This window comes from Octopus bimaculoides, chromosome 13 (genome assembly GCF_046866305.1).
Source record: "Octopus bimaculoides isolate indiv1 chromosome 13, ASM4686630v1, whole genome shotgun sequence".
NCBI classification, from domain to species: domain Eukaryota; kingdom Metazoa; phylum Mollusca; class Cephalopoda; order Octopoda; family Octopodidae; genus Octopus; species Octopus bimaculoides.
The window spans coordinates 33,168,447-33,183,002 of record NC_142940.1 but is presented as its reverse complement, the minus strand read 5'-3'; the positions used below and the strand labels follow the sequence as shown (position 1 = coordinate 33,183,002).

The window sequence follows — 14,556 nt, the reverse complement described above, 5'->3', positions numbered from 1 at the left end:
TTGTATGAGATCCTCTTAGTTCATTTAGAGCAGTTATGATCCCAAATTCATCACTAATGTTTCTAAATGTGAGTTATCACATCTTGTGTGTATGTGTGTGTTTACATTTGTGCTTCTCCAAAATTGTCAGCTACAAGCAGTGACATTGTTGCCATTTCTGTCAACAAATTGTCCATAGGCTTTGTGTGAACTAAAAGATCCCTTACTTGGAAAACAGGTAAGGGTTAGCTACTTGAAGAGCATCTAGCTGTAAAACAATGCCATAATAATATATTCATCTAACTCATGCTAACATGGAAAAACAAAAGTGAAACAAATGAATGAACTACTCAACATCATAGTCATTTGGTATTGCTATCTCAATAATTAAGATGATATTGTAATGGAAACTGATGTCAGGTTTATTAAGTGTTATCTGGTTGTCTGTCTGCTAAAGTTCTATGATATTTTTTGACATTGCCATTTTTAAAGACAGATACAGCTTCATATGAAGAGCATTATTAAGGGAAGAATGGTTAGAGTGTTGGTCAAAATGTCATGCAGTCTTTAATAATGTTCCTTTACATTTTGTGTTCCAATCCTACTGAGATTGATTTTGCCTTTCATCCTTCTGGGGTTGATAAAGTACTATGCACTGGGACTGATGGTATCAACTAACCCCTTCACCCCTCCAATTTCATGCCTCATGCCGAATAAAGAAACTGTTGTAAGGGCAGAGAAATGGGGGAATCATTTGAGCCCTAGACTGTGGTATTTAGTTACTCTTCCACTTGCCTCAGTCGTTGGACTTTGAAGAGTTTTAGTTGATTGAATTGAGTCCAGTACTTAAGTTTGGTACTTATTCTATTGGTTTCTTATGTTCAATTGATAAGTTATGTCAATGTAAACAAGAACCAGTTGCTGAGTGGTAAGAAGCATATACACACACATATACAATCAATCAATCAATCATCGTCACCATTTAATGCCCATATCCCATGCTGGAATGGGTTGGACAGTTTAACAGGATCTGACTAGCCAGAGGACTGCATTGGCAAGGTTTCCACAGTTGGATGCTCTTTCCAGCATCAACCACTTTGTGGAATGTTACTGTATGCTCCTTTTGTGCCACCAGCGCTAGTGAAGTCACCAAATCACTCTTGAGAGGAGACCCCTTGATGGAGTATGGGTGCAGAATTGAGGGAGGTGGTTTTGTACCAGGTACTGAGAAGCTAAAGCATAACAGTGGGGAAGGAACAAATGTCTTGTTATAGAAGAGATACATGGCTACCCCAGCAGGAAAAGGTGAAAGGAGGGAAATGAGGCATCAGCGCATATCTTCAAGGTACAAGAAGACGGATAAAAGGAGAGTAGGGACAGAGAATCGAGGATGGTTGCATGGGTAGGGTCGTGAGAATGTGAAGGGAGTGGGACAGACTGTAGAGATGAAGATAGAAATGAATGTAGTGAATGATGAACTAGGGTGGAGGCATAAACAGTGGTAAATGTCAGTTTGGAGGAATGTAAAGAAAATAAGGAGTGAGTCAAGGTGAAAGAGGTGATATGAAGTAATACATAAAGATGGGCTACAAAATAACAGTATAATAAAACTGGCTGAATGAGAAAGAGGGAAATGAGATGAAGTGTGGTGGAGAGAAAAGAGGCACAGTAACTGAGATCAGAGGTACTCAGAATGGATATAGTGCGTTACAATAAGGGTGGGAGGGCATTGTTGGCAGGCATGAGAGGGTGTTCAGAGGAAAGTGTAAATATAATAGCAAGGGATCATGATGGGAGTGCATGATGAATGGCAAGGGAAGTGTTCCAAGGAGAGGAATAGCTGGTAGCTCAGAAGGGGTGGTAGGATGAATAAGTGCTGCTTTGCTCTCATACAGCCACAGCAGCTGAGGAAATACTGCCATAGTTGAGAAGTGAAGGAAGAATAGATGTTACAAAGATGAGTTGTTAGAAAGACTTGATAAGTACAGTGTGTGTGTGTGTGGAGGGTTGAGTATAAACATAAACAATATATTTTTAGTGCCTCATTTGTTCTAAGATGGATGGGTCTTCTTGAGCACAGTGAATCATCATTTATTTTGGTCCTTTGTCAACTCCTCCATGAAGTTCAACAACCTGAGATCAGTCTTCAGTACCTCATCCCATGTCTTCCTGGGTTTCTTTCATCTACAAGTTCCATCCACATTAGTGATCAGCACATTATACAGATCCTCATCCATACACATCACATGACCAGAGCAGCATAGTCTTCTCTCTTGCACATTATAATGGATGCCTCTTATGTCCAATTTTTCCCCTTAGCATATTTGCATTTTATCATTCACACTGACATTGCACATCCAACCGAGTATGCTAGCTTTATTTCTTTCTAGTCTTCACATGATCTCTGCATTCAGGGTCTTTGTTTCACTACCATATAGCATTGCTGTTCATACATCATACAATCAGCCTTTCAATCTAAGAGAGAGAGAGAGAGCTTTTGTTACTAACAAAGGTAATAACTCTGAACAGTTTCCTATTAGTTTATATTCTAGTAACTTTATTTTCACAGTGTCCTCACCCACTGCTAATTAGGTAGGTAACAGAAACTGTGTAACAATCTCTAAGGATTTTTACTCTTAGGCATTCAAGAAAATCTATCTTCTCTGTGTTCTTAGTGTTAATTGCTCCTCCATCTCTGCCACTAACAAAACTTACTATTTCTGTTGATCTTCCACTGATTTCACTGCACCTCTTCTGCCTCCATAGCTTGCATTGGGTACACCATATCAAATTTCTACCTACACCTTTCCTCCATGTTGAGCAAGGCCATTTTCCTTGAAGTGTCTGTTTTCCTGCTTACTAAAACTTTGGTCTTTACTAAGTCAACTTCAATACCATTGATTCAAAGTTTTGCTTTGACATGTGGAATTTCTTTCCTAATTCTACTTCTACCACAGATTCAGTTACAAGAACAAGGTCATCCACTTAGAAGAGTTCTCACAGGCAACTGGTCTTAAACACCTTTGTTATGGCCTGTGTGTGCGCGTGTGTACACACACACACACACACACACACACACATATATATATATATATATATATATATATATATATATGCTTATGACCATATCACATTGAATGCACCGGTTCTCATTTGATCACTAAAGTTAAGCCACGTTGAGCCTAGTGAGTACTTGGGAAACCTAGGTGCTGTAAGCATCTCACAGGTGTAGTCGTGGCTTCTCAACCACATTGTTCCAGGTTCACTCCCACCGTGTGGCACCTTGAGCACCTTCTACTGTAGCCTTGGGCCGACCAAAGCCTTGGTAGACGGAAACTGGAAGAAGCCCATCCTATTTATATATATATGTATATATTTGTGTCTGTGTTTGTCCCTCCCACCATCGCCTGACAATCGATGCTGATGTTCCCCTAACTTAGCAGTTAAGCAAAAAAGACTGATAAAATAAGTACTAGGCTTACAAAGAATAAGTCCTGTGTTGATTTCTTCGACTAACACCCTTTAAGGCGGTGCTCCAGCATGGCTGCAGTCAAATATATGAAACAAGTAAAAGAGTACAAGAGATGTAAATACCATACACACACACGCATACACAATGAGATTGCGTTCAGTTTTTGTTAACCAAATTCACTCACAATGTATTTATTGGTCTGGTGGGGCCACATGATTATGAAGTGAACTTCTAAACCATTCAGCTGTACCTGCAACTTTATGTTCCTATTTTAAGTCTCACTGAGGTCAACTTTATGTTTCATCATTTCAGTGTTGATAAAAGTAAGTACCAGTCAAATACTAGGGTCAATATAATCAACTAACCCTCAACCCCCAAAGTTCAAGCTCTGTGTCACAATTCAAAACCATTATTATTATTTTACTTGATATGAAAGTTCCCTCGGTTTTCACAACTTACCTTTGTAATGTCCCAGATTATTACTGTTGTTGTTGTTATTGTTATCGTTGCTTCTTGCAGGATATCCATGGAGAACATTTCTCGTCGTCAGATAACAACAATGACTTGGCCCAAGATCTACAAATTACTCCTGAGAACTCGGATAACGAAAACGATGATTATGATGATGAAGATGATAATGATGAAGATAATAATAGACGAGAGAAAAACTGTGAGTTGTTCTTTGTTACCTTACTTTATTTATCTGCCTCTTCTTTTTATTATTGTGTGTGTGTAGTGTACACATTGTATATGCATGCATGTATGTGTATATATATATATATATATATATATATATATATATACAAGGTGCGGTGAATAAACTGTCATCTAAATTCCACAAAAATGAAAATAACACTGACATCTCATTTTCACAGATATATTTACCAAAATTACATAAAAATATCTTGACTTACTAAAGAGTAAATTTATTCAATAAAATCACCATTGGCTTCAACCATGGCCTCCAGATGACTTTGGAATCTCCTGCAACTCTTCTGGACGGTCTCCTTGTTTAAGTTGGTGAATGCTGCCATAATCCTTGCCTTCACTTTATCTTTGGTGTTACAAAGAGTTTTGTTGGTCTCTCACTCAACTGCACCCCTCACTTAATAATCAAGGGGGTTGCAGTCTGGGGAGTTAGATGGTCAGATGTTAGGGGTGAGATGGTCGCAAAAATTGTCTGACAGCCATGACTGGGTTCTCCTGCTTGTGTGGCAGGTGCAGAGTCCTATTGCCAGACACAGGGTCTTCCAGTAGCCACCCTCTTGACCCAGGGTAGCACTACCTCCTCTGGGGCCATGATGTAGGTCTCCGTATTGAGCCTGAGGCCATGTGGGAAGATGAATGGAGGCATAAAGCTGGCATCACTAGTGATCACTCCAAACACCATGATGTTTGATTTTTCTCACTCTCGGTACATGTTCTCAGATGGACACCCAAACACTCCGAAATGTTCATATTGGAGCTTCTGGTGTGAATTCCAAGCAGTACAGCATGTCGTTTCCAAATTTCTGGCAGAGTGAATTGCGTCATGATGCTGTTTTTATCACAGATGGTACCCAACTGTGATCCTACTATACTGTGGAGTTAACAAAGTCAAAAACAAACAATGTGCATGCACGAAATTAAAAACATAAAATGGTGCCAATTTACCCACTGCACCCTGTATATATATGAATGTGCTTATGTGTATATACAGTGCTGGATTAACCATAAAGTTTTTTCTTTATCTCTACTAAGTAAGTATAGAAGCAGATGTGTTACATAAGATTAATTTTGAGGATTTGATCAAAAACTTTACAATTAAAAAGAGGGAGGAGAAAACTTTTCAAATATAAATAAAGTGAAAGTATACAAAAATAAATATTATTTTCCACCTTTTTTTGTTTCATTTTGAAAAATAAAAATTTGTTTTATGGTTTATTATTGTTTATATTTTGAATTACATATATGTGGGGGCACCGAAATATTATAAGTGTGTAGGACCTCTATGGGTTTTAATTCAGCCCTGTGTATGTGTGAGTATACATTATGTTCACTTTCCATGCTGGCATGGGTTGGAAGGGTCTTTACAGTCTAGGTTAGTTCTTATTTAATGTTACTTCCCACCTAGATGGATCAGAGGACCACATCTCTCACTTATGTATTTCATTTTCGGCTAGGTTCCTATGGCTGAATGCCCTCTCTCACACCAACAACTTGATTATATTGTGTCTTTATATTTCATCATTGCACAGTAATGGAGAGGTTTCCTTCTGCTCTACAAGGTTAATAAATATGTGCATGTGTGCAAATATATATATATTTATAATCATAAGTTTTAAATTCTTGCCAGGGATAACATGAAAATAAGTGTGCAATATGCATGTGCAGTCTCAATTCATGGTAAATGATTGATGGCCCTTACTTCTATCAGCTTTCATTAGATTCTTGTGTGATCCAGAATATATATATATACACACACACACATGTATGTATATATATGATCATCGTCATTTGTATGAATTGTATGGCTACTTCTCTGTGCTGAAATGTTTTATGGCTGGATGCCCTCCATGTTACTAACTGTTTTAGCCACCTCTTATGCCATACAGGAGTGTGGTATACCTATTCTGAAACTGGGATACATGTGGTATGGTATACAGTATATGTATGTAAGGGCTATCCATGGTATGGTATACATACATATATGTGTGTATGTCTGAATATAAATATGGTGAGAAGAGGGCAGATGTAATGGGTGAGGATGCTGTTATGCTACCAGCTGGTTTTAAAGAGCAGAGACTGTTGAAGCAGCAGTTACAGAGCCAATGTGAAGAGATTCTTTTATTTGTTTCAGTCATTGGGTTGCAGCCATTCTGTGGCACCACCTTGAAGGGTATAGTCAAACAAATCAACCCCAGTAGTTATTTTTAAGCCTGGTACTCATAATATTGGTCTCCTTTTGTTGAACCATTAAGTTATGGGGATGTAAACACACACACACACACACACACACACACACAGAGGATGGGCTTCTTTGAGTTTCTGTCTACCAAATCCACTCAAGGTTTTGATTGGCCTAGGACTAGAGTAGAAGACTCTTGCCCGAGGTACCATTGCAGGGGAACTGAACCTGGAACCATGTGGTTAGGAAGTGAACTTCTTACCACACAGCTATAGACTTTTGATTACTAATAAATGACATAGGGGAGCAGGGTCCTGTTAGAGTTGTCTTCACAGAAGCCATATTAGTAATTGCTAAGTAGGGGAGGGGGAGTGAAAATGTTGGTAAAGGTGATTAATTACTGTTTCCATTAATTCTGAGAAGTTGGAAGTGAGAGTGATTGGTCAATAGTTGGTGGGATTAGAGAGGACTGAGGGCACCGTAGTAGGTTTCCAAAGATCAAAATATATTTCTGTAGAGAAGAATTTGAAGCTAGGGGTTAGTTTTAGGATGCAGTGTTAGAAGGGGATAGAAGGATAGAAGTTTGTTGGTTTAGAACAGTTGTTGTCAACCAGGGCCCATATAAGATTTTTGGGAGTTCATATAAGATTTTTAGGGATCCATGCAAGCAAAATTGTAAATTAGGGATCCACTGTAGCATATTAACGGACCATGACAAAATGTTACTTTGGATGTATTTATTTGCAAGAAACAGCTAGGTTTCTTTCTCTGACATGTATGGAAAGCCAAATAGGAATTTTGAAAGAAATATCTATAAAACTAGTTTTTAAACATTGAATGGCTATGGGGGTCCACCAGAATAAAATTGCTATTGAAGGGGTCCATAGGTAAAAAAAAACAGTTGAGAATCACTTGTTTAGGGGGAGCAGAGCTGTTATTGTACTTGATATGTTGTGTGTGGTGATAAGACTGGTCAGATGGAGAAAAATAGTCGAGTGTGTGTGTGGTATGAAGTTGGATATAAACTGGGCTGCAAGTGTGGAAAGCTTTCTCCAGGAATTCTGCTTTATGAAGTCTTCTCAAATCTAGAAAATGTATGTGAGTGTAGTATCTGAGATAAATAATGTGGTAAGAAAACAAGAGGATGGAAATAAAAATATGAAAGCTTTGATATGCAACTCTGTTTTATGTGATATGTCAGCTGATCATGTTCTGTTCTTTTGTAGATGGCATGGATGGCAGTGGAAATGAAGAGTTACCTTCTGGAATATCGCAATACATCGAAGACAGTGTCTATGACCAGCAGTATAGTGGTGACAATGCAAACCAGTTCTACTCAAGTGAGAACGAACCCAACATGTACAATATGGCTGGTATAGGTGATGACGAAGAGCAAAGCTTTGATCCAGCAGCGTTCTTCCTAAGCAGTTCACTGGCTCAGCAAATGACTGATGACAACCAACAACAGCAACAACAACAGGATGAGGAGGAAGAGGAGGAGCAACAACCAGACTCTGTTGAAACAGACATCAACAAAGACTTGCAGGTTTCAGAGTCAGAAAGTGAAGACAATGATTTTGTGCCAATCAGTAATGATGACAATCAATCTAACGAAGGATTCGATATTGATCAGTTCCTTCACTGAACCGAAACCAAAATGTTTGAATAAGAAAATGACACCAATAATTATAATAATAATGAAAGCCTGTGTATAAAATTTCCAGAAAAGGTTTAAGAATATGTAAAAAGTTTTGTGGTATGATTTTGTGAAGAGAGAAGAAAGAACTTCATCTCAATGTAAATGAGAATATAAAAGGAATTGTGATGGGGGTGGGTGTCAATATTGTGAAGAATGACAAATAATTCCATCTGAAATTTATTGCCATGGAAACACGCCTGTAAATGTCACTTTCTTTTCTTTTTTCACTCCATCTTAAAGTTATATCTTTTAATTTTAAGGTTGTGTGTGTGTTTATTTGTGGGTGTATAAGGCTATTTATTAGTGCATGCATGTATGTGTGTATGATTTACATTATATATATGAGTTGTGCTACTGGATATTTTTAGATGTGTATATATTGAATATTTGTTATATATATACTGTATGAATTTGAGTGTATGAATTGATGTGTGGTGTCTGTGTTTATATATAACCTTACGTGCAAATATATAAAAATATATATTATGTATGTATATATATAATTTCCAGCAAATTTTACTACTCTGCTCTATTATATTGAGCATTTCTCTCTCTGGATTGTTTTGTACTTAGTGCAGGCTTGGCTGTGTGCTTGAAAAGTGCACTAATCAACCTTGTGATTTCAGGTTTAGTTCCACTGCATGACACCTTGGACAAGTGTTTTCAATTATAGCCCCAGAGCCTCGTGAGAAGATTTAGTAGATGGAAACTGAGAGAAGCCTGCCATATATATATATATATATGTGTGGTATGTTTGTGTCTCCTTGTCTTGGCATTACATGATGATAGTTGTAAATGAGTGTCACTGTCATACAAGTGATATCATTCCTGTCCAGTCTTCCATGAAAAACATATCTGACCATGGGCAACACAAAGGACATCCATCCTCAATCTCTGGCCCATGTAAATATGGAAAAGTGGATGTTAAAACGATGATGTGTACTTCTATTCTGTATATGTATGTATTTGTAGAACGTGTGTATGTTTCACTTCCTGATTGAAATTTCAGTCTTTATTTTGACTGGCCCCTCATTTGGAAATAAGGTCATATAAAAAAAAAAATGTAACAGGAAAGCAGTTTGTCCTGTTCTTTTCATCATTCTGTCTACAATCAATCAACCTTTAAATTGTACTATTTTTTGTTACCTCATTGAACAGCTAACTCTCACAACAGAACAGGTTTATATTTTGCTGTCTTAAACATCAAGTATGTTATGTTTTAATTCGGTTGCTGTGTTTTTTTTTTTGTTTTTTTTATTTGTAGGCACCAGCAATGTTCTTTCCATCCATCAACCTAAAGCATTTGTCCTTACTGGTTGTTGTTGTTATCTTTTGATTTTATCGCAGATCTCTCTGGCCATCACATCATGTCTCATGAAAAGGTGGTATCTTGAGAACTTTCACATTTAACAATGAAGTGATTAACGTTTTCAGTTTGGGGTTTACAGTGATTATCAGTTGATGATTTTTATTGTTTTGTACTGAGGAAACTTGTTGGGGATTTATTGTTCCTGAATTGCATAGAAGAAATTTTTTTTATGAGAGATGCTTTAAATTTAATTATTTATTAGACAATATTTAGTGGCTAATCTGAAATGTTAATATAAGGTAACACCTCTTTCTCCAAGTTTCAAGCATTTTACCTATAGTAGAAACAATTATTATTATTATTATTATTATTGCACTGGAGTTGGTGTAATTGACTTATCCCCTCCCTTGAAATTTCAGGCCTTGTGCCTATAGTAGAAAGGATTATTATTATTATTATTATTATTAGTATGATGGACAAAATTTTTTGCAGTGCTTATGTCACTTTAGGTTCTGTCACCTAGGTTACTTTGCTTTTCATTCTCCTGCAGGTTGTTAAAAATAAAATGGCAACTAAGTTCTAGGACATTGTTTCTACATTAGAAATTTTTGTTATTGTTTCTAAGAAGAGCGATGGAGGCTAGATTTAATAGAGTGCTGGAGAAATTAATAACAAATCATACGATTGTTATTTCAAACCACCAGCCCAACCTTGCAACCATGGTTGGATGTTTAAGAAGCTTGCTTTGCTATAATGTGGTTTCAGGGTCAATCCTATTGCATACTACTTTGGACAAGAGTTTTTACTGTAGCCTTGTGTTGTCTGATACCTTATTAGTGGGATTTAGAAAATAAAAACTGTGCAGAAACCTGTTGTGTGCATGTGTGTGTGTGTATGCTACAGAGCCTCCAAAAACTAGAAATCTTTAATTATCAATGAAAACAATCATACAATATCAATATATGTAATAATACAAACATCAAAACCACCATAAACTGTTTAACAAGTTCAACCTTTTGAGAATGGAGGATAACTCCAAATAACAAGACTCCAAAATATAAAAGATTCACAGACAATAAGCAAATAACACCTATATTCCTATCATCAGCTGCTTTGGTAGTGTTAATAACGTTAAAAACCTAAATGTTGCCTGGGAATCAATAGACACACACACACATTTTAACTATAAACCTTGTCAGACAATCACTGGCTACTGTTGATAACAGTACTATGTCATGATTACAACCATATATAATTGTTTTTGCAGTCCTATAATTACTGGTATCAAAGATATTTGACCTGCGCACAATCCACAAGCACCATATAACAGCTACTACAAATAAATAGTTGTCCTAACAATGAGGGCCAAGGAGTTAACTATTTCAAGAGAAGACAGTTGTGATGATCATGGTTGCATAGTGAATGAATGGCTTCTGCTAGAAGCATTTTTCATAGCTTCTCTAGTTATTATTGATGAGTTAGTGTTTTCACTGAAGTGTGTGTGTGTGGGGGGGGGGGGGGGGGGGTTAAATAATAAAAGAAGAGAGATTGGGAGTTATGTGGTTTTGCTAGATGTCAACAATACAATACTAGCCACTATTTCTCTCTCTCTCTTTCTTAGTTCAAGAACTCATTCACAGTGAGGTGAGCTAAATTTGAAATATGGTTATACATAATTTATGAATAAATTTCACACATATACACCTGTATCATTACCTTGATATATGCACCTGTATCATCCATCAGCTAAATACTATAATAAACACCTATATTGTTAATTTTACACAAAGTTTATGGGTTATTAGGGAAATATAAAATAATCCAAAAATTTGTACTGAAGTCATTTGCATGTTCTTCAATACAGAGTTAATATAAAAACTTTGTGGGATCAGAAGATGGAGTAGTGTCAGATTTCACCCCCAGCTACTATCCAAATAAAGAATGTTCTTTGCATTTTAAACTATTTCCATGTAGGGTCGTTTGCAATAATTACTTCCAAAACATTATTTCATGTCAGATTCCCCCCTCCTTGTTTGTTCTGTTTTGCGTAATTGAAAATGATGGAAATGAAATGAAGGTGGATTTTTGCCTCCCCAATACATTCCTCAAGAAGAGGAATTTGGTAAGAAAAAATGAATACCAGTAACATGCTAGGAGCCAATTTGGGTGACTAAGCCCCTATGTGACGTGATCTTGTGCCAATGTAAAAATACCACCACCACCACATCATCATCATCATCATCATTAGGACAGCATAATTAGAGCATTGAAAATTGCCTTGCAGTTTTTGTTGATATTTTACGTACTTAGTTCAAATCTTGTCAAGGTCAACCTTGCTTTTCATCTCTGGGGTTGATGAAACAAGTATCAGTTGTGTACTGAGATTGATGTAATCAATTAGCCCCCCTCCCCCCAAATATCAGGCCTTGTGCCTGTAGTAGAAAGGATTATTATTATCATCACAAAGGTGGTGGATTGGCAAAATCATTGGAGTGGTAGTTGTTCTGAGCTCAAATCCTGCCAAGGTCAACTTTGCCTTTCATCCTTCAATAAAACAAAGTACTAGTCAAATACTGGGGTCAATGTAATTAACAAACCCCTCCCCTCCAAATTTCAGGCCTTGTACCCAAATTAAAAACAATTACTATTACAAGGGCAGCAGATTGAATTGACAGAATGATTGGAGTATTTCATAAAATGCCTGGGGGTATTTAGTTATGGTTCTTGCCATTCTGAGTTCAAATCCTACTGAGATCATACTAAATACCTTATGGTTATTATATCCCTCTGTGTACTTCAAATCCTGCCGAAGTTGATTTTGCCTGCCATTATTCCCTCCCCCTTTATAAAGTTACAAAGTATATGTAGGGTGGGGTTGAGGTTGATTAAATTAATTACACCTCTTGTTAAAAAGAAATATATTTGTGGCTTTGTGTCCTAAATTAGAGATCATTGTTTTAAAAGAATCATTCAGTAGATGTAAATACAGTAGTTTATCTCAAATCACACCATTATAGTACAAAGACAATGTAAAGACTTGTACATAGATGACATTTTTGTGGTCAGTTTGATATTACATTGTAATTAAGGGCCAGCCTTCACTTCATGTTGGATATTTTATCTACGTTTCAAATGATATAAAACAAAATAAAAAATGACAATAATAAATATATTCTTTTGTTGTTTCTTTTATTTTTATAATGTGATGTTGTTAACTCTCAGGTCAGATCTCTGGTCAAAGGGGGTCCAGATTTCCCCCCAGACATCTTGCATATAGGACTACATTATCAATGTCTCTTCAGCAAGACAGCAAGGTGTGAGTTGAGGGAAATTCAGTTGCTATTTCTAGCAGGCCTAGCCACTTCTACAGCTTTTCTGTGCTGCATGTAATGATAAGCAATCAGCGTAAATGCTGAGCAATATTTTACTTCCATTTAAGGTGGCAAACTGCCAGAATTGTTAGCACCAGACAAAATGCTGCTAAGCATTTTGTCTGTCTTCCCCTTTCAGAGTCAATAAAATAAGTACTAGTTGAGTAGTGGAGTTGATGGAATCAACTTAGCCACTTCTCCATAATTGCTGGCCTTGTACCAAAATTTGAAATCAATATATCACTTCCATTTTTTTCCTGTCTCTTAATTCCTTGTTCAAATCTCACTCTGATCATCTTTGCACCCTTCATCCCCTCAAGGGACCTATAAAACAAATAACAGGTTTCTATGATGGGTGAGAGTTGACTCTGTTTGTTCAATAATACATGTTCTATAACAAATTTCTAGTTGTTAAATGTTAGAAATCCTTATTTTGCTGTAAGTCTGATAGAACGGCCAACAGGATTTAGCTTTGGTCCCTCTTTGAAGTCCACTCTTGAAAAGGACTTGGACTCTTTCTCTACTGAGTTTGACTTTGTCTTTTATCTCTCTAAGTGGAATACATTTTTTTTTTAATCTTATACTTGTTTTAGTCATTGGACTGTGGCCATGCAGGGGCATCATCTGACCCCAATATATATATATTTTTTTTTTACTCCTGGTACTTATTCTATTGGTCTCTTTTGCCAAACCCTAAGCATATGTATTTTGGTATTTCCCATTGATAACAGCTAAAGAGCTAGAAATGCAGCTTTTGGGAAGCCAATAAAAGGCAACACTGGGCAGATATGATGTTTTTACACTTTTTACCATATGAGAGAATTTTTTTCCACGATAACTGCAGTGAATTTGCTTTTAGAAGTTGAAATATATCACAAATATATTTTAACTAACTTAAAGATTGCTTATGCCTAAACACTGCATGGCACTGATACTGCTATACATATATATAATCCGATTAGAGGTTGTGTTAATCCAATGAAGGGATGGTTTCATCCAAGGAAATGCTGGTTCAATACCTAGTATTTTGGAGGAATTCATTTCCTTAGGATAATAGGTATATATATATATATATATATATATATAAACATAGTTTATATTCATATAAAAGAAGAAAAAAAGAAATGGAGATTGGGAAGTTAATAATTATTATCAACAGCAAATTAATCATCTTCACTTACAGCTGTTTCTATGATGGGTAAATATTAAATCTATTTTTATATGACCTGAGCATAATATCTTCAGAGGGAAAAAAATATACCCTTGGATGTTTTGTGTTTATGGATTCATTATAACAGACTCAGGTCATATAAATATAAATTTAATATTTACTGAGTATTAAGTGAAACATCTGTAAGTGAAGATGATTAATTTGCAGTTAATAATAAACAATTAATAACTTCCCAATCTCCATTTTCTTTTTCTTCTTTTATATATATATATATATATATATATATATATATATATATATATATATATATAGATATATATGTATATATATGAGAGCCCTGTGCCGGTAGCACATAAAAAGCGCCATCCGAACATGGCCAATGCCAGTGCCGCTTTGACTGGCTTCCATGCCGGTGGTACGTAAAAAGCACCCATTACACTCTTGGAGTGGTTGGAGTTAGGAAGGGCATCCAGCTGTAGAAACACTGTCAGATCAGATTGGAGCCTGGTGCAGCCTCCTGGCTTCCCAGACCCCAGTCGAACCGTCCAACCCATGCCAGATTGGAAAACAGATGTTAAACGATGATGATAATGATGTACATAAATATATCTGTATGTAGTTCACAGATGAGATCCAGAGTTTCTCTGTATAGAAGACACTTAGTAGTG

At 36.4% G+C, this 14,556-nt stretch overlaps 1 protein-coding gene across 4 annotated transcripts in view; it reads left to right on the top strand.

Moving 5' to 3' along the window:
* Window positions 1–12,514, top strand: part of LOC106877877 (transcription initiation factor TFIID subunit 1-like) — a 91,776-nt gene extending 79,262 nt beyond the window's left edge. For all 4 annotated transcript variants that reach the window (XM_089361623.1, XM_014926919.3, XM_014926917.3 and 1 more), the window contains 2 exons: window positions 3,971–4,121; window positions 7,565–12,514. In XM_089361623.1, coding sequence (XP_089217749.1) covers window positions 3,971–4,121; window positions 7,565–7,983 — 570 coding nt within the window. In that variant the 3' untranslated portion in view covers window positions 7,984–12,514. The remainder of the gene's footprint in view (window positions 1–3,970; window positions 4,122–7,564) is intronic.
* The last annotated feature ends 2,042 nt before the right edge of the window (window positions 12,515–14,556 follow it).